This window comes from Saccopteryx bilineata, chromosome 6, assembly GCF_036850765.1.
Source record: "Saccopteryx bilineata isolate mSacBil1 chromosome 6, mSacBil1_pri_phased_curated, whole genome shotgun sequence".
Taxonomy (NCBI): Eukaryota; Metazoa; Chordata; class Mammalia; order Chiroptera; family Emballonuridae; genus Saccopteryx; species Saccopteryx bilineata.
The window spans coordinates 40,467,506-40,489,447 of record NC_089495.1 but is presented as its reverse complement, the minus strand read 5'-3'; the positions used below and the strand labels follow the sequence as shown (position 1 = coordinate 40,489,447).

General features: G+C 37.3%; 1 protein-coding gene across 2 annotated transcripts in view; it reads left to right on the top strand.

The window, feature by feature from the left end:
- Positions 1–21,942, top strand: part of MYO16 (myosin XVI) — a 596,349-nt gene that overhangs the window by 250,233 nt on the left and 324,174 nt on the right. For both annotated transcript variants that reach the window (XM_066236132.1, XM_066236131.1), the window contains exons 10-11: positions 7,352–7,502; positions 20,116–20,226. In XM_066236132.1, coding sequence (XP_066092229.1) covers positions 7,352–7,502; positions 20,116–20,226 — 262 coding nt within the window. The remainder of the gene's footprint in view (positions 1–7,351; positions 7,503–20,115; positions 20,227–21,942) is intronic.

Below are 21,942 nucleotides of genomic sequence, written 5' to 3'. Positions count from 1 at the left end.
TTTTGAACCGGCGACCTCAGCCTTCCAGGTCGATGCTTTATCCACTGCACCACCACAGGTCAGGCCAATTCCTTTTTTATATATATAATCAAATTAATATGTCTTCACTGAGGACAATTTGTAAAGTACATCCGGAAGGATGACAAAAACCACACAATAGTGTCAGAGAAAAATTTCACCAGAGAAGTTAAAAATGCAAGAAAAACTTTACTCAGGAGTATTGCAGTCGGGAGAGAGATGAGCTCACCTCCATCAAACAGAAGGCCAGAGGGATTTTGAGCTTGTTGTGAGCCAGTGGAAAGGTGCTGGAGGATGTTATAAGGATGGATGGTCAATATAATTAGGTCATTATTGTTTGCTGATTCGCACTTCTAGATGTTAGGCTCCTACCTCCATAGAGACTGAAAGACTACAGGAACTGTATCTTTTCTATTAATGTACTTCCAAGGGAGGGCTCTCAAGTCATTGAGAAAGACACTGCTAGGTTGCAGAAGATTTACATCTAAAGGAAGCAAAGAATTTACAGTGGAAAGTTCTATAAAATAATTGTTCAGAGAAACTGGTCAGGGGTCTAGAGTTGAGAAGAAGCCTCTCTATAGTTTAGTCAAGATAAAGGGGATGTTATTCCTTCATCATTAGTCCACCTTTTTGATGAATCTACTATTTTTTTGTGTGTGACAGAGAGAGAAAGAGAGAGACAGACAGGAAAGGAGAGAGATGAGAAGCATCAGTTCTTCGTTGTGTCTCCTTAGTTGCTCATGATTGCTTTCTCATGTGTGCCTTGACTGGGGGCCATAGCAGAAAGAGTGACCCTTTGCTCAAGCCAGCAACCTTGGGCATGAGCCAGTGACCTTGGGTTTCAAGTCAGCAACCTTTGGGCTCAAGCCAGTGACTATGGGGTCATGTCTATGATCCCATGCTCAAACCAGCAACCCCTCGCTCAAGCTGGTGAGACAGTGCTCAATCCATGACCTTGGGGTTTTGAACCTGGGTCCTCTGTATCCCAGTCTGATGCTCTACTAACTGCGCCACCACCTGGTCAAGCTCGAAGAAACTACTATTAATTGTCATATTTCTTCTTATCCTTTATATGTTTCTTCTTTATTTTTAAGTTTACTGCTTGCTCTATAGGTACAGCTCCTTATTTTTTAAAAAATTAATCTTATAAATATTTTGTATGATGGATAAACATTTAATGAGTATTAAAATAAATACCAATAACTTAAAATTATATCTGTTTTAAGAAAAATGGCATTTTATTACATGTTAATATGTCCAAAATGGATAGTCAGTGAAAACTTAAATATATAAAAGTTATCATTTGAATGTTATTGTTAAGCACATGGATAAAATATGTTTCATTTCAAAAATGGAATAGAAACCTAAAGAAAAATTTTTCCACAGGTTTTTAAGACATTTTCACATACCATCAGCCTAAGTATGTGTTTTGTACTATTTTTTGTAGAAATGATGTCCATTACTAATTATTATATTGCCATTTAATTTAATTCTATTATTTAGAGTCATTTTTTTTCTTATATCAGTATGAGAGTATTTGTAACCTGCTACTTGCAATTATTGTTAGTAATATATCCTAAACAATGATGTTATTGAATATGTAAATTTTATTTTTATTTTTAGTGCAGGTGAAAAGATCTGAAAAGAGATTATGTATTAGTATCACAGGGCTTTATATACACTTAGATATTACCTAGTTTAATTTCTGCATTTGACAAAGGTGAAGCTATGGTCCAGAGACTGTCATGGCCTGAGAAGGTGAGACCAACTTGAAGTAAAAATTTAGAATGAGGTCGCTCTATTCGTGGACCAATCATCTTTCCACTGTAGCTCTCAAGAAGCCTGCTATTTTGTTAAACCCACTATTTCTTCTTTGTATAAATCCTTTGGTGATTTTATGTGTTTCATGAACTATCTTCCTAGTTTCTACTTGGCAAGTCAAACCCCTGCTTTACTAATAATTTTATACTCAGAAGTGTATGGAAACCTTCTTTAAAAAAAAAACACCTCTTTAATTTTTTTTTGTATCTCCAGAAAAGAGGATGATTGATGTAAGGGAAGATAAGGAAGGAAATATTTTGATAGATGCAAGGATGAATTTTTTGATGAAGATGGTGTGACATGGTGGTTAAAAACACAAGTTCTGAAGCTCAAATCTCAGTTTTAGTACTGCCTGCTATATGGCCAGGTCAAGTTTTCTTTGTGGTCCTCGGTTTACTAATTTATAGAATAGGTATAAAAATAGTGCCTACCTGATAATGTTGTTGTCAAATAGAGTTAATATGCAATATGCATAGAATACTTAGAGTTGAGACTACCACATATTAAGTACCATATAATTATTTAAATGTTTTCTAAGTGACTCACTTAAATTATAAAAAGTATAGGGAAACCGTAAGTGTCTTCAAATATCTGAAAGGCTCTCGTGTCAAAGAAGAATAGGGCACATTCTTGGGAATTCTAAGAACGGTGAATACAAGTTTGAGCAGGCAGGCATTGTTCCAAAGTTGTTAATGGAAGACATAAGGCCTTTTGGTAGTTATGGCTTCTTTGGGAGTTATCACTAGACTCAAGCAGCTCTGGATAAGATGGGGGTTTTTTTGTTTTGTTTTTAACAGAGACAGAGAGAGAGTCAGAGAGAGGAATAGATAGGGACAGACAGGAAGGAATGTAGAGAGATGAGAAGCATCAATTATCAGTTTTTTGTTGTGACACCTTAGTTGTTCATCGATTGCTTTCTCACATGTGTCTTGACCGTGGGCCTTCAGCAGAACGAGTAACCCCTTGCTTGAGCCAGCAACCTTGGGTCCAAGCTGGTGAGCTTTTGCTCAAACCAGATGAGCCCGCACTCAAGCTGGCGACCTCGGGGTCTCAAACCAGGGTCCTCTGCATCCCAGTCTCTACCCACTGCACCACCACCTGGTCAGGCTGGATAAGATGTTTTTAAAAGCTTTATAACACTCCCTTTAATAATGAATTTCTGAAATTAATAAGGTTACTATTGGAAGGGATCTGCACCCTGAGGACACTCCACATTCTTGCTCAGTTTATGAGCAAGTGCTTATGGATGATAAACCTTAACATTGTTAACATGTAAGTTCTCCCTAAAGACTGCAAGGCATATGTAGTTAGTGATACAGGTTGCTCAGTAGTTCATGGACACCACAGCACACACTCCCAGAGGAGGACAGTTTGTCTACTGCTTGGTACAATGTTTGCTCCTTCTCAAAAAAATACTTGACTCTGGACCAGGTTTCTTTTCTATAAAACAACACACTGCATGTGTGAGGCATCCATTTAGTTCAACCTGTGCTGCCCACTCCCACCCTTCGTGGGACAGGGGCAAGTTTCCTATGAGTAATAAAGCTCTCTGTCTCTGACCCAGGAATCTCTTGTCTTCTGCACCCATCCATGACAGAGGAACAAATTAACCTGTTAGAGCTTGTAAGCAGAATAAAACCCCAGAAATTTCACAGTCCTGGACATACAAATAACAGCTAATTTTATTCCTTGCAATCACCATGAACATTTTGCTAAGCCCTTTATGTGCATTATGTTAGTGCAATATGTTGTAATACAAGCCTGTTTTAAAGATTGGTTTTACAGAATGGTTTTATAACTTTCCCAATGTGGCAGAACTAGATATCAAACTGTGCAGTATTTCTGACTCAAAAACGTATGCTTGTTGGAGCTGAACTAAATCTAAATCCTGCCTGTTTTTAATATATGTTCTCCTTCCCCACCTACTTAAAAATAGATTTATTGACAAAAGCACTTTAAAATGTAATCATCCAGGGTTCAAAGGAAATAAAACTGACCTCACATTAATGTAAACGTGTTCTTTAGCTACCCCTGCTTTCCCCTTAGGCCTGACCCTAATGCACCCGCTTCCTAGTCAGGCTTCACTCACACTTTTCCAGACTAGAGCTGAAAGACAGGGCATAGATGCGGGCTGCAAAGCAAGGGCACATTGTGGTAACTGGAAGAAGTCCTTCAAAGTACTCTCTTCCTATCCTATCAAGGTTAAGATACAAAATTGTTTGTATTTCTATAAATGAACAGTGAGCAATTGGAAATTGAAATGTAAAAATACATTTACAAAGGCATAAAAGCATGAGATACCACAGAATAAATAAAACACATTATTTGTGAGATTTTAATGCCAAAACTATAAAATACCAGTAATGGAATTAATGAAGATCAAAATAAATGGAGAAATATACTGTGCTTATGGATTATAAAGCTTAACATTGTTAACATGTAAATTCTCCCAAAATTGTTTTATCAATTGAATACATTGCTAATCAAAATCCCAATAGGCATGTTTATAAAACCTGACAAATAAATTTAAAAATTTATGTAAAAATACTAATAACTAAAATATGCAAAATAATTTTTAAAAAGAATACAAAGTTGGATGACACACATTACCTGATTTCAAGCATTACTGTGAAGGTTTACTAATCAAGACATTATAATATTGGTGTAAAAACAAATAGAATATTATATCAATGGAATACAATGGAATGTCCTAAAATAGACCCATATATTTATGGTCAATTGCTTTTTAACAAAAGTGTTCAGGTAATCGGTTAAGGAAAGAAGTTCTTTTTAGAAAGGATGCTAGAACATTAGGACAACCATATGAAAAAATATTGAACTGTGACTCATATATAGCACCAAATACAAAAAGCCACACACATGGATAAAGCATAAAACTCTAAAATTTCTAGAAGAAAACTTGGGGAAAACCATGTTCATCTTGGGTACGGAGAAGAATCCTTAGGTAAGACAAAAGAAGTGCAAACCATAAGATAATAAAATGTTCTTTGAAGCACACTTAAAAAAAATTTGCCGAGTGTGTATATGACAAAGAACTTGATTTGAAATATGTAAACTAAATAATCTGACAACAGAGACCCAGTAAAAAGTAGTCAAATGATTTAAACTTGTGCTTTACCAAAGAAGACATACTTATGTCAAATAAACACGTTGAAGTGTAAATTAGAAGCACAGTGAGAAGCCACTCACACACTTACTAGAACGAATTGACAAGGATGTAAAGCAAGTCCGGAAACTCCACCACATTGCTGGGGAAAGTGCCAAATGGTACAGCCACTTTGGAAACAGTTTGGACTTGCTCCTAGATCAGCAATTTTCTATCGGTGTGCTGCAAGAATTTACAAAACATGTAATACCTGACTGTTTAGTCAATAGCACTGACGTCTTTTCCCTTAGATTGTCAAATTAAAAAAATTCAGTAGCCAACACAAGAGCTGTCTGGTGTGAATGAATCAAAATTATACCCTTTTTTTTGTCAGTCAGAAGAATATATTTTTGATGTGTCACAGAATTTTAGTAATTAGTTGATGTGTGCCGTGACATGAAAAAGGTTGAAAATCGCTGTTCTAGATACCTAACCAAAGTGAATGAAAGCATATGTGTGCATAAACACCTGTATATGAATGTGTGTGGAGGCACCATTCACAGGTGACAGAAACTGGACACAACATAAATCTTTGGTGAATGGTTAGCTAAAGTGTAGTACATCCTGCGGTAGAATACTACTCAACAATAAGAAAGACAAGCACCTGACCAGGCTGTGATGCAGCACATAGAGTGTGGGCCTGAGATACTGAGGACCCAGGTTTGCAATCCCGAGATCGCCAGCTTGAGTATGGGCTCACCAGCTTGAGCGGGAGTTGCTGACTTGAGCATGAGATCAGAGACTTGAGCCCAAAGATTGCTGGCTTGAGGCCCAGGGTTGTTGGCTTTTGAGGAAGGGGTCTATGGCTCAGCTGGAGCCCCCCCTCCCAGTAAAGACACTTATGAGAAAGTAATCAGTGAACAGCTAAGGTGCTTCAACTATGAGTTGATGCTTCTCATGTCTATCCCTTCCTGTCTATCTCTCCTTTTGCTAAAAAAAAAGTAAAGAAAAACAAGCATATTGCTATATGCAGCAGCATGAATGAGTCTGAAAAACTTATGTTAGATAAATCAAGTCTTACAGAAAAGACTATGCCTCCCTGACCCCTTTCATATAATATTTTGGAAAAATGCAAAATGCTAATGAAAGACACAATTATCAATGGTCACAAGGGCCAGGAGGCCAAAGGAGAAAATTGACTCCCACGGGTAGTCACAGAAATACACATGGTAGTGATAAGAATTCTATTTATTGCTGATTATGTTGGTTACATGAATAAATGTAGATATATACACAATTCAAATCTCACTGAATTATAACTCTATAAAGAGTGATTTTACTATATGTAAATATAACTCAATGAACTTGAATTTTTAAAAAGCCAAAGTAATTGCATTGAGCTTTAATTAGAATCACAACTACTGTTGTAGCCTGCATGAAATAATTATGTTTACACATATTGCACCTGATTAAATATGTATGTATTTCTGCTTGTATGGTAAAATTTAGGAAAATATATTTTAAAATCATAATATAAAAATTTTATAATGAAAATTCAACTTCTAAATTGTGTTTATTTTTTATGAACATTACAACATATCTCCTTTCGTCAGTGGAGTCTACAGGAACACAAAAACACGGAGTAGCTTTTATTCTTTGGCTAGATGGAGCTGCATAGAAATAATAAAACATGCTTTTTGTAATATTGCAATCTTATGCACATCATTTCTCTCTCAGTATTCTATAGTCATTTAGTTGCAAACTCTAAACATTGCCAATGATGCTATATTTTAAATAATGTGTGCACAATATTTTAATTAATTGTATAGTTTTTCCTTCACTTTTTCATCATTAAGTTTGACATTTATTTTTTTTAAATTGTATATATTGATTTTGGAGAGGAAGAAAGAGAGAAAGAGAAACATCGATTTGCTGTTCTGGTTATCTATGCATTTCTTGGTTGATTCTTCATGCATCAGTTTCATCCCCCTGACTGGGACCAAACCTGCAACCTTGGTGTACCAGGATGATGCTCTCACCAACTGTGCTACCCAGCCAGGGCTAAGTTTCATGCCTTAAATATCCATCTTAGTTTAATCATGTGTGTCAACCTTAGTTTTTAAGTTGCTTATTATTCGTCTGTTACAGTCATATGTACTTTTCTAAACATAGTCTTTCCCAATTGAATATAGTTTTCTTTTAAATGTGAAATTGAATGAAATTTGGAGCAAATAGAAAGGCTTATAGATTTTTCTTTTTCTTTCCTTGCCCACAGTATTGAGAAACTATTTCTTGCCTGAATAAAACAACTTTTTGTCATCGCGATGTCCTGTCATAGTAATTTGTGATTGATAGATATAGCTATGTTGGGAGACAACTAATTATAGTATTGATTATTTTCCATAGCTGTCCCCTGGTGTTGCCAATTGCCAAGCAAGATAGTTTGTTGGAAAAAGACATTATGTTCAAAGATGCAACAAAAAGCCTATGCAAGAAGCCATATCAGGACAGCGCTCCTGAAAATGCCACTGTGAATGGCTCCACCAAACCTGAGCAGGTAATTACTCCCTTACTGCACGTTTGTTAGTATTGTGTCCTATTATATCCAAAACAATTACCCACTAATTTTTATTCAAAGAAACTTTAATGAAAGCATAGGTTAGTTTTTTGTTTAAAATTTCCATTTATAAAACGTTATTGTGTTTTACAAAGATTTGAATTTACATTCATGATTTATCAGGATTGTAAGCTCACCAATATGTTCATTCCTGTGTCATCATGTGTTTGCCCGTGTTGTGCTGTATAAATGGTAGAGTATTTTATAAGTGGTAGAGTAATCCTTAAAATGTCTTGTTTCAGTATATCTAATTATGAATATTTTAAAGATATTTTAACTATAATTTCTACAGACTTCAAAAATTTTTTATTTTATTAATTTTTATTTTAAAATAACTAAAACAACAAAACATTTGAAATAGGATTCAATTTTATCAGGTGGATTCATCTGCTCAGGTTGCCATAACAGAATAACAAAGTGGGTGGTAACAGACATTTATTTCTCACAGTTCTGAAGACTGGAAATTGCAAATCAAGATGCTGGCTGAATTGTTTTTGGTGAAAGCCCTCTTCCTGGCTTGTAGGTGGCTGCTTTGTCATTGTATCCTCATATGGGAGAGATAGAACAAACTTTCTGGTATCCCTTATAAGGACACCAGCCTTATGGGTTCAGGGTCCCATCCCACCCATGACTTCATTTAATTTTGATTACCTTCTAAAAACCCATCTTAAAATATGGTCACATTGGCAAGTATAGCCTCAATATATAAATTGTGAGAGGTGCAATTCAGTCCATAGTACTAAACCAATGGAAGGTTTGGTGAACTTAAGGCAAAGTTATTTCTTACCTTTCTTAAGGATCCTATGAACTTCCTGCAACCTTAAGTTTGTATTACTAAGTGAAAGCATTCCATTTGAAAAGGCTACATATACTATAATTCCACTATTCAAAATTCTAGAAAAGGCAAAACTATGGACACAATATAAAGATCAGTGGTTGCCAAGAGTTATGGGAGGGGGGAATGAATAGGTGGAGCACAGAGGATTCTTAGGGCAGTGAAACTATTGAGCATGATCCGGTAAGTGTGGATACATGCCTTTAGACATTTGTGAAAACCTATAGAGTCTACAACACCAAAAGTGAACCTTGATGTAAGCTCTGGACCAGGGGTCGGGAACCTATGACTTGCGAGCCAGATGTGGCTCTTTTGATGGCTGCATCTGGCTCACAGACAAATCTTTAATAAAGAAAATAATAACGTTAAAAATATAAAACATTCTCATGTATTACAATCCATTCATTTCCTACTGCTCATGTTCATGGTTGCAGGTGGCTGGAGCCAATCACAGCTGTCCTCCGGCATAACACCAAATTTTTATTGGATAATGTGTAACATACACGGGTTGTTGTATGGCTCTCACGGAATTACCTTTTAAAATATGTGGCATTCATGACTCTCTCAGCCACAAAGGTTCCCGACGCCTGCTCTGGAATCTGGGTAATGATGTCTCAATTTAAGTCCATCAGTGGTGACAAATGTACCGCTTGGGTGGGGGCTGCTGATACCAGGGCAGGTTGTGTGTGGAGGGCAGGGATAGATGGGAAATCTCTATACTTTCCTCTCAGATTTATGTTAAATCTTAAACTGCTCTATAAACTAAAATCTTTTTTAAAAATGAGTAGACATTCACAACATAATGTCAAGTATAATCTTTTTATACTTGAAATCTTTTTATACTTAAAAGTAGAATGACATTTCTTTTTTTAATGTAAGCACTTTGTAATTGTATCCTAGATGTTAAAAGCAGTTGTAATCATCTTCTGTTTATTTGGTATTAAAGAGGGAATGGCTTATTCAGGTCTTATGTTTGTAGGTTATGTACATAATATTCACCCATGTCTTCCACCATCTGCGTTACACTCTCATACATGCCTGGCCTGCGGTGCATAGGTGATTCTCTCCAAAGCAGGAACAGAGGAGGAGCCCTTATTGGATTATATATACATTTGCATTCTATAGGAGGACTTTGGAAAAGGGTTGTCAAAACAGTAACATTCCGATTAACATTTTGAAGAGAAATACATAATGTAGAAAAAAATTCTTAAATTGAAACAAAAACCATAATATCTCTTCATCCAGGTTTATATAAAGTGTAGGTCTTACCAAATGGTAACTGTGTAAATGAATATTCATGGCTTTATTTAAACGTTTTATGTTTCTGATAATCACTGAAATTAACTATTGCTATTATAACATCTGTGAAGAGGTAGAATTGTCTTAAGTTGCTTAAAAATGTGTAAGGTGTTTTTCCTTCTTTTCCCTTTTTGTTTTGTTAGCCCTCGTATTACTCCTTTCCCCTGCTCTGCCCTCTTCTGTTCTCTTTCTATTTCCTACCATGCTACAGTCTTTCCTTTCTTCTTTCCTTTGAGTATATATTTATTTAAATGTAGCTCAAGCTTAAAACTCAGCTCAGGTTATTCCATCTTGTGATGGAATGTTATCCTGGGGAGCAAAGAGAAAAGTTGGTAAAGTCATACAGATTTGAGCTGGTTTGGGGTTGCTGCTGAGCTCTCTGACTCTGGCAGCTGTTTGACCTCATTAAGCCTTATCTGTGAAATGGGTGCACTGACCTTATGGTTATTATGAAGATGACAAAAGATTAAGGCTATAAGGTGACAGCATTTGTTTTTGCCAAGAAGGTAATAAAAACTCATTAAAATGTATTCATTATTTTATTGTTATTATTTGTGTAGACTGTATATCAGGTTTTACCAGAGTGATTCAGTCCACTGTTCACGAATTTATTTGTTCTTAATTTATGTAAATCCAGTCAACATATCTACCAGTTTTATGTTCAATGCAAATATAGGTTATTTTAGAATATAATGATACAAAATAATATTTTCTATGGGTTAATATTTCAGAACTTAAAAATGCTTTCACTTGCATGATTTTAATCTTCAAAATTCCACTGTGAGCAAATTACTATGCACTTTCAATACTTAACTTATAGTCAAGTTTCAAACTGAATTTAAATTGACCAAACTTAAATTCCAGAAGCTTAAGCAAATGGCCTAGAATCACAATGTTTCTTTTACTCTACATCCAGTGCTCTTTTGGAAATACTACAAGCTCCTAGATCCTTTTCTGGAGCCCTGCTTACTTCCGACAGTTCTTTGAGGAGGAGAGTAAGTTTGTATCCCATGGCTACATGTGGGGATAGGCATTTCAAAGATTGAAGAAGTTCTCTTTCTATAGTCTACAGATACACCAACATCTACATACATAAACTATAAATCCTCAGTAGAACAAAGTAATTATATAACTAATACATAATACATAGTAACTAACACATTTCACTAAGAAAAATTTAACAGAATAACAAAAGTAAGGAAAAAAGAACAATTAAAATGCTATTCATGCATAGTAACGGGCTTCAGCTTTGGGATACTTAGTATAAAGTACTTTGTTAGATTAACGTCCCTTTCCCTATCATGACCATCCCAGTCACCTTGTTTATTTTCTTATTTTATCGTTCCTCCTCATTCATGCACACTCAGTTCTTGTCGTCTAATCTGCCTTCCTCGAGATCTTGTCGCCCTTATCCCATTTGTCAGGCCATCTCTTTGCCCATTGAACTTCTGGTTCCTGTGTGTATGCCACTAACTTCCTGGAGGGAAAAGTCACAAGCAACCAAACAAAACAGCAAAGGTGGCAGCACTCAGAGCAGGGTTGACAAGTGGAGATAGGGCATCAGTGTATTCACAATAATTTCAAAATTAAAATTCCCTTTGAATCTCAAAACATTTTTGAAAATGTATCCTAGTTTATATCTGCTTTGTGTTCTAGATCTCTACTTTTGGAAATATATACAGAGATATATATATAATGGTTACTTATATGTCTTCAAAAGAAACAAAACAGGGAATTCTAGAGAAGATACTAATCTTTTATTTACATATTTATCCCATCTCTTTTTTGATTACTGTAATAATTATTTGGCAGACATTGGTAATATACATCATTGAGTCTACAACTATAATGTAAAAATATGCACAGACACGTTTTCTTTTTCTTTATACTTGTTATCAGCTGTCGCAATGCTTTTGAAATCTTCATAAAAAAAAATGTGTCCATTTGAAAACCTTGCTTATGATTGATTATCAGACTGCCTTCTAATGATTTTGGTATCTTGGTATGGTAAATTGAGGAAATTCTTTCCTTGATCTAATCTAATACTGTATTTGTCATAATTCATTACTGCAAGCAGATAAGAAAGTCTCCACATTTTTTTTTGTCAGCTCTGTTTTTCCTCTAAGCCAGGTAACAGCTGTGCCACTTTAGATGAAAGTCCTCTCAAATTCTGAGGAGATGTCTGCAGTAGCTCTTTCTGGCTTGTCAGAACAAATGGGGAGCTTCTGTTCGTGCTATTCAGGCTTTTTCTAAATATGCACGCAGAAATTTGCATTGAGCTCGTTAACGTTGTGGTTATAAGCGGGATCTTATTATCTTAGTGTAAATCATTACTTTTGAAGGAAGAAAAATCTTACTCTTGATTTTCTTTTTATGATTTCTTTGAGGTTAAATATATATATGCCAACTTGTGAGAGACTCCTGTCTTATCATTGCATTCTTTAAAGTTATTGCAACAATATTATTTGCTTATTTCATATATGCACATGAATACGTATATATGTGTGTACTAATTTTTTTGTGTGTATATATGTGCAAAACATAGATATCAGTTTTCCAGATGCATACAGTGTGTGTGTGTGTGTGTGTGTGTGTGTGTGTGTCTAAGTCTTTATACTTTGGAAAATGCTTGCAAAGACATTAGAAAGAAAAATTTGTACATCCATCTTTAAATTGATGATGAAACTTCCCATTTATATATTTCTCTAAAGACTTTTGTCAGTAGCCTTATCATTTCTAGAAAATACATATTTACCCATTTCCACTTATTTTCTAAATTCCCCTTATATCAAGGGGCAAATATTCCAGTTTGTTATTCGGAAATATAAATAGTAAAGTTGTGCATCAATATAAATAAACCTTTGATCTCGTCTAACCTAATCCTAATGAAAACATCAAATACAATTCAGTAACACACAGATGAGGATGGTAGTTTCTCTTCCTCCTAATTAACTCTCCTCTTCTCAGACTCTTTGCTGCACCACCATTATTTGGAGCTTGCCAGCTGGTCTCACCACTTCCGCCTTTGGCTCCACAGGCTGCGGGGGTACTACATTAATGGTGCGAAGTCACACTTGTCAGATCCCTGCCTCAAACATTTAGTGATATCCCGTGGTCCTTGGTCTTAGCAGCACCTCCCCATGACCTACAAGCTCCACCTGCTCCCCGAACACCATCTGCTGCCATTCCCTTCCACCCTCCACCCTCAGGAGACAGTGTTGAGGGCCTCCCACACTGTCTCATTCTGACCTTGGGGTCTTTGCCAACTTCCTTCTTCTCCCTGGATTGTCTTCCCACATCTCACAGGGTGGCCTTTGAAATTTATTTCCAATTTCAACTATAACTCCTTGAAGAGGACTTCTTATTCCATCCAACCAAACACTCTGAGGTAAAAAGGAAAAAAAAAAACCCACTTCATTCCCGCAGTTGTTCTAAAACTCTAGTGCAATGCCTGGCAAAGAATAGGTGAGCAAAGAAGAAAAAGGCAAATTATTGAAAGTATGTCATCAGATTTATTCATTACTTGTTAGAGTCCTGCTGCTGTTACCAAATGGCTGTCATCCCGGCTTCTGCTTCTGATTTATCATGTGTGTATCACCCAGGGAAGTCACATGGCCTCTCTGGGGCTTAAGTTCTATATTTACTAATTAAGGATATTGCACTATATTAATGAACTGAAGTTTTAAAAATTACTATTTAACAGAAGATATTTCCCCCTAAAGAAATGCATGAATTAAAAGTCCAGTTTCTAAAACAGATGAGAACTGAGTGTCTTTGCTGGGAGCAGCAGAGACAGGCTCAGAACCCTCTACAACTGCTGGCCTCCTCCTTCTGCCAAAGGCAGCCCTCAGGGAAGCTGGCAGAAAGTTTACCATTAGTGTCCATGGCCCTTTCTGGATATTTTACTAATAGCATAACCATGCATCCTATTACTGCACATTTATCTGCAGGGTAGTCTCTGTGCCAGGCCCTCCACATAAATTTAATTGTCATAACCACCTTTGAAGGACATACCGTTATTTATCACATTTTATAAGAATTGAAAATGATTTAACGATGTTAAGAAAAAAAATGTTCAAGAGCTCACAGATAGGGTTCTGGTGAAGATGGTGGCGTAAGTAAATGCAGTCTATGGCACTTCCCATACCAAATCAGAATTACAACTAAATTACAGAACAGCCATCATCGGGAACTGCCTGAGATCTAGCTGAACGTAAGTCCTACGACTACGGGTAAAAAGTACAAGCCACGTTGAGACTGGTAGGAGGGGCAAGGAACATGCTGATCCCACTCCCATGGGTGGGAGGGGTATCTCATCTGTGGAGGTTCTGCCTAAGAAGCCAGAGGTCCCAGCCCCACATCGGAACCTGCAGCCCGGAGTTCCAGTACCGGGAAGAGGATTCTCCATAACTGTGTAAATGAGAGTAGATTGTACCTGAGTGAGGTGGATGGCTGTGTGAGTCCCAGATGTTCCTCTTAAAGGGCCCACACAGACATTACTCAGACTTACTCATTATGAGCTCCACATTGGAGCAGCAGCTTAAAAGGTGCCAAGGACACAAGGGGAAGAACTGAATTGTCTGGCTGCAGAATGAAGACTGGAGGGGCAGCTTTCTTCTAGACCAGTGGTTCTCAACCTTTCTAATGCCGTGACCCCGCAATACAGTTCCTCATGTTGCGGTGACCCCAAACCAAAAAATAATTTTGGTGGCTACTTCACAACTGTAATTTTGCTATAGTTATGATTTGGAATATAAATACCTGATATGCATTATGTATTCTCATTGCCTCTCCACCTCCTAGGCTTCTGTCCTCCGGCGCTTGCTGCACCCGCCCACTGATGACGTCAGCAAGCGCCGGACACACGTAATGTGCTGCTATGGACTGTGGAGCGTTCCCTGCTGCCCCTGCCCCTTAGGCCCCGAACGGATGATGCAATCACGTGTGCGCATGACCACAGGCATTCAGTTTGGAACGCATGTCCATAACGGCATGCGTTCAAGCTGAATAGCGCTGCTGCAGATGGTAACACGGCTTCTCAGCAGCTAAAGCCTTCGGAAATATGTATTTTCCGATGGCTTTAGGCGACCCCTGTGTTTTGGTAGTTCAACCCCCGCCGGGGTCGTGACCCACAGGTTGAGAACTGCTGTTCTAGACAGAAGTGCTGTTGGAAGCCATTGTTCCTTTGCTAAGCCCTGCCCCCCACAGAACTGGCAGGCAGGTGCCATATCCTAGTCTCCATCAACCTCACTATCACTGTTAGTCCACCCTAGTGATTCCCTGAGGCCCTGCCCCACCCAACATGTGAGCTCATATAAATAGCCAGTTCCATATAAATGTCTTCCTTGCTACAGACTATGGGCTTTCCTAAAATCTCTCAAACAAGCAGTATCTGGCCTTTGCGTGCCCCATGCCTTGGCTAATTGGCTGCAGGCTTGGGACTATTGGCAGATGGCCTTGGTTCAAAGCTTTGCCTCTATGGGGCACCTCTAAGCACAGCACAGGTAGAAGCCATCTGCACAAGACCCTAGGCAAAGTACAGGAAGTGCCTGACCTTGCAATTCCTGGGAGATCCCAGAGCCAGTACACCCAGTTGATAGCTATATAAGATGCTGGATTACTGTCCTATTACTTCCATTAGCTACACACTTAAGGAGCACACTCAGTAGGCACTAAAGCCCCACTGAACAAGTCCTGCTCTGTAAGGTCAGCTCCTACACAGCAGCTCCTCCTCTGTAGTCTCAGTTGGTTCTCACAGATGATTGGCCTGGGGCCAATCCCTCCCAGTGATGCAAACAGCAATAAAGGCTCAACTGTAACACAACAGTGCATACAACCCATACAGGGTACACACCTGGAGCGCCCAGTCTGGGTGACTGGGGACACTGTACCACTAGGCCTTATAGAACATGTACTACATAAGGCTACTTTACCAAGTTGGGAGACTTAGCAGCTTTACCTGATATATAGAAACAAACATAGGGAAGCAGCCAAAATGAGGAGACAAAGAAACAGGTCGCAAGTGAAAGATCAAGAAAAAGAACTAAATAAAATGGAGACAAGCAAACTAACAGATACAGAATTCAAAACAATGGTTGTAAGGATGATCAAGGAATTTGGTGAGAACTTCAACAGCATAAAAAATGACATAGGGACCATAAAAAAGAACCAGTCAGAAATGAAGGGTACATTAACTGAAATGAAGAATAAGTTACAGGGAATCAACTGTAGAGAAGATGAAGCCAAGAATTATATCAGTGTTTGGAGTATAAGGAAGCAAAAAACACCCAATTAGAAAAGCCAAAAGAAAAAAGAGAAAAAGAGAAAGAGAAAGGAGGAAAGAAAGAAAGAGAGAGAGAGAGAGAGAGAGAGAAAGAAAGAAAGAAAGAAAGAAAGAAAGAAAGAAAGAAAGAAAGAAAGGGGGCCTGACTTGTGGCAGCACAGTGGATAAAGCATCAACCTGGGACACTGAAGTCACAGTTCAAAAACCTGGGTTTGCCTGGTCAAGGCACATATGAAAGTTGATGCTTCCTGCCCCTCCCCCATTCTCTCTCTCTCTCTCTCTCCTCTCACTAGAAAAATAAATAAATAAAACCTAAAGAAAAAGAAAAAGAAAATAAATAAGGATAGTGTAAGGACCTTTGGGACAACCTAAGTATCCCAACATTTGCATCATAGGGGTGTCAGAAGGAGAAGAGAGAGAGCAAGAAATTGAAAATCTATTTGAAAAAATAATGATGGAAAACTTTCCTAACCTGGTGAAAGAAATAGATGTACAAGTCCAGGAACCACAGAGTCCCAAACAAGGTGAACCCAAAGAGACCCACACCAAGGCACTTCATAATCAAAATAGAAAAAGTTAAAGACAAAGAGAGAATCTTAAAAGCAGCAACAGAAAAGCAGTTAACTATAAGGGAGTGTCCATGAAAACTTTGCAGGCCAGAAGGGATTGGCAGGAAGTACTCAAAGTCTTAAAACAAGTACCTACAACCAAGATTACCCAGCAAGCTGTTATTTGGAATAAAAGGACAGTTAAAGAGCTTCCGAGATAAGAGCTAAAGGAGTTTGTAACCAACAAACCAGTGTTAGAAGAAATGTTAAAGGGTTTTCTTTAAGAAGAAAAAAGAAAAAAAGATATCAAGAATATGAATAATAAATGGTCATTAAAAAGAATGCATTTCTACTTTTTTGTGACATCAGGGATGGCTCTCTAAAGTTATTATGCTAAGCAAAATAAGTCAGAGAAAAAGCAATACCGTAGGAATTCAGTTACATGTGGGATGTAAAGAACAATGCAAAGGAACAAACAAAACAGAAACAGACTCATAGATACAGAGAACAGACTGATGGTTGGCAGGCATCAGGGAAGCAGGTTAGGGGGGAAAAGTGAGCGGATTGAGAAGTACAGATTGGTAGGTACAGAATTGTCATAGGGATGTAAAGTACATCAGGACATATAGTCAGTAATATTGTCATAAGTATGTATGGTACCAGTTGGGTATTGGAAATATCAGGTGGGACACTTTATAAAGTATATAATTGTATGTTTCATACAAAATAATATTGAGTGTAAACTAATTTAAAAAATTTTAAAAAGAATTTGAAAAAGATCTCACAGTAAGATTTACCACTGGGATTTAAACCAGATGAATACAAATAATTGATGTCTTAGACTTAGATGAGCTTGAATTTTCCGGCATTCCAATACTGAGATCAGTGTGTTAGATTTTACATGAATTAGCATGACTTATGAAGAAGCAGAATGAAAAACTACCTGGGTCAAGAAGACTGGAGATTTCTAGGGGTTAAGTAGAGGCGTTATCACTGCTTTAATTTTCATGCTTCTCTGAGAGCTGTTTGTCTCAGCTGCATTTTTGGTTTGACTTTTCAAAGTGGAACTAAATATATAAAGGTAAAAAAATGTATCATACAATCCCCAAATTGATTTTGACAGCCCAGAAAATAGTAGGAGATCTGGGGACATTATGCCTTTTATTCAGCAACAGATACCAGTTTTAGGATACTGTTGTTGAACTACGTATTTTTGACATTATCAAAGCCTTAAAGCTTTCTCTCTAACCTAAAGTTAAATAACTGATTTTAATATAACTATGTTATATGTCCTGTATAGATAGCTTAATTCTGGAAGATATTTTGAGCATGTTTTCTATTTAAATGCTATAAAAACAGAAAATAGATTCGAGGTTTCAGCTGAATGTGTGCATTATGGGAAAGGGGAGGCTTGTTCTTGATATTTCTGAGGTCTGTAATATTTTACAAATTAATTTTTAGCAATAAACATGCTGTTATGGGAATATTGTGTTTCCCACTGATACAAATGGTTGTATGTTGTCCAGTGCCGGAGAGTGCACTGCCATGATATCTTTCCAGTTAGAAGATTTAACAAACTACTCTTCTGAGTATTTGAAATTCCCAGTAAAGAATGAAAGTTTGTGTTATTAATGCATTAGGATTAGAAACAGTATGGGATAACAATGAGCTGACTTTATGAACTCATGGGAAAGATGGCATTTTGGGAAATAGTCACTCACAACAGAGAAAGACTCCTAAATTTAGTTTTTTGTTTGTTTGTTTTTTTCTATTTTTCTGAAGTTGGAAACGAGGAGGCAGTCAGACTCCTGCATTGCCCGACCAGGATCCACCCGGCATGCCCACCAGGGGGCGATGCTCTGCCCATCTGGGGTGTTGCTCTGTTGCCACCAGAGCCATTCTAGCGCCTGAGGCAGAGGCCATAGAGCCATCCTCAGTGCCTGGGCCAACTTTGCTTCAATGGAGCCTCGGCTGCGGGAGGGGAAGAGAGAGACAGAGAGAAAGGAGAGGGGGAGGGGTGGAGAAGCAGATGGGCGCTTCTCCTGTGTGCCCTGCCGGGAATCGAACCCGGGACTCCTGCATGCCAGGCTGATGCTCTACCACTGAGTCAAATGGCCAGGGCTAAATTTAGTTTTTAAAATATGTGTAATATTTTTCACTCTATAAACACTTGGCTGATAAACACTAATGTTTACATTCAACTTATTTTGTGATGGTACATTTACTAGTTTTAAGTATAATGCAAATATAGAATACAAATATGGATACAGAATAGAAAAATGAATTCTAATAATACAAATAAACTTATTGCTATTAAAAATTTAGTATGGGCTTTAGTGAGCTCATGGAAGCATTTACAAGAATATTCTTGCTCTTTTGTTCCTTGATGTTTCACACAAGAAATCTGAAGCTGTCATTTTATGTCAAATGTCTACTTTTCAGAACATATATTGTATATATAAAATTACATATTGGCCATTTCTAACTTGTAAAAGATAGATTTTCATCTAATTAAATAATATGAGTTTATCTGTTTTTATTTTTATAATTGGTTTTTAATTTATTGATTTGAGAGAGAGAAAGAGAGAGAGAGAAACAGACTTGTTGCACATATTTATGCACTAATTGGTTGATGCTTGTACGTGCCCTGACTGGGGATTGAACCTGCTACCTTGTCGTATTGGGACTATCTCTAACCAACAGAGCTAGTTTTATATTTTTAAAGATTTTATTTATTGATTTTATAGAGAGGAGAGAGAGAGAGAGAGCAAGGAGGGGGTGGGGGAGAGAAGGAAACATCAACTCATAGCAGTTGCTTCTCATATGTGCCCTGACTGGACAAGCCCAGAGTTTAGAACCGGCGACATCAGCATTCCAGGCCAACGCTTTATCCACTGAACCACCACAGGTCAGGCCAATAGAGCCAGTTTTTAAACTGTCACTCTATATTAAATTGAAGAGGAAAACATTTTTTTCTTCTTAACAGAATTATTATAATCTCACAGCTACTTTAATCTTAAGAGTATTGTAGAGCCGAATAAAAATCAGAAGCCAAAATTATAATGTTTACTTTAAAATCTAGCCTTCTAGATGTGCGCAGAAACTAAATTCCAGGCACATGGCTTCCATGCCAACAAGAGTAAGTTGAGAGAGGTGTCTGTTTCAGCTCTGGAAACACTGCAAATACATGAGCTGTTTTTCACTGCTTGTCTTACAGAGCACTCAGCACAGTTTAGAGCTGTCTGAATTGTAAGAAGGGACTAGGAGGAATCAACATGCAGAAATGACTTTGATAGACTTCATGACTTTGAGGGATGGAAGCTAACATCCAGCACGCATGTGTGTGAGTGTGTGTGTGTGTGCACTCATGGGTATAGAATAGAACTTCTCATCTGAATATATTTATCTGTGGCTGTTGAATTTTTTTTTTGTTTTCTATAAGTGAACCATTTCATCTTTTAATAACAGTTGCAAATGCATGTAGCTTTTAAACTTCTGACATGTAATTGAAATGCAACATCCAACTGTGAAGAAAGTTGATTGCAAAGCAATTAGAATTGATTTTACTTGTGTTTTTTTTTCCCCCAGGTCAAGCTAATGCCTCCTGCTCCAAATGATGACCTAGCAACACTCAGTGAGCTCAGTGATGGCAGCCTGCTTTATGAAATTCAAAAGCGCTTTGGGAACAATCAGATATATGTAAGTGCCCTTGAAATCGCCTTTTGCAGTGCATTTGTCTTGCTACACATTTTTACCCTTCAGTGCTGCAAATGGTACAGAAACTGGGTTTAATGTTGCTTCTGGTCACGCTGATAGCTTAAGGCAGATTTCTCAGCACTCAGATTAATTCTTCTGGTGCAGTTATAAGGCAAGTTCAGCCAAGTTCCAAATTTCAGAGTTGTGAAGTGAAAGTTAATAACCTGAAAGTTAACAGACAAGTTTCTTGTAATGCTTGCTGTTGAAATCTTGCTAGAATCATCAGACTCTGCCAATCACTTTTAAAAATACTGTTTGTTTCCTCTACTTTAATTTAGTCTTCTAGTTCTAGAAAAGGAAACTGAAGAGGAAAAGTTGGTTATGGCTGGAGAACTGCATCTCTATTTGCATGAAAAGATAAACTATTGTTCCTCTAAATTATGAAGTAAATAATTTATATAGGGATCTTTGATAGTAGGATACAAATATATGACTCAGATGAAAAACAGCATGGGACATTTATTTGCTGTGGTCCTATCCTTCTTTATATGTGTTATTTCTATTAGTACTAGTAATAATTTAGATACCATGAGATCTCAATCTCTTTCTTAAGCTGTCTCTTTCTCTCTTCTTGATTTTGTCATATTCAACTCAGAGAAATTCAGTCAGAATGTCTTTAGAGAAATCTGATTATACACATGTCTACTATCCCTTTTTCATAACACCCTTTTCCAACTGTACTGAGAAATTGATTAGGTAATTTTCATAGAAATGGGAGGCCTCTTATTCCCTTACAAATAATAAATTGTAAGGTGCTGATTAGCCTATAAAAATTAAGTGCAGCATCTTAATGCTTGGATAAATAACCTGGCACTGTAAACACACTTAAAATTAAATCCTTTTCTCAAAATTAATGAAACTGAGTCTTGGTATGAAGTGTTGAAACCTGATTACTTTAATTTGTTATTGCTCTGTTCCTTGTATATTATTTTTATTCTGTTTTTTTTTCTCCTCACCCATCATTGTGTTGATTCTTGTTTTTAACTTCTTAGTTATATTATCAGAAGACCACTGCTTGAGTTGTTTTGAATTTCTTTATTTCTTCATGCTTTTCGAGTGGCTTTCTCTCTTAGATATCCATTTAATTTACTTCACTCCATCTCAATGGACGCCATTCTCTTCAAAGCCAGTATCATTTTTTTTTTCTCCAACAGCTTCCTCACATTCTTGAGCAAACTTCATTCTCTTTTCTATCTGTTCTCACAATGAACTGGAGTAATTTTTGTAAAGAACAGATATGGTCACAAAACTCCCAGTCTTAAACCTTGCCTATGGCTTATCACTTTTCATGGGAAGATGACCACAGTCCTTATTCTAGAGTGTAGAATCTCCTATGAGTCTCATCAGGATCTGGTCCCTGTATACTATTGTTGGTGACTCTTAGCCACTGATCATTGCCAGCATCAAGTTACTTTTCCACCTCCCTTAACTATATAAACTCCTACTCAAAAATTTTTAATTCTTTAAGTCATTGTGGAGGATCTTCCTGTCGAGCATTTAAAGCTGCTCGTGGTTATATAGCTCACTGTGGTTTGATTAACATCTGGCTCCTGTACTAGACTCTGAACTGAGTGAGAACAGGAGTCAAGATGATTTGGCTTGCCATGAGTCCTGGCCAAGTGCTTTGTAGTCTTAAGTAAGAAATAATTCCTAACTGTT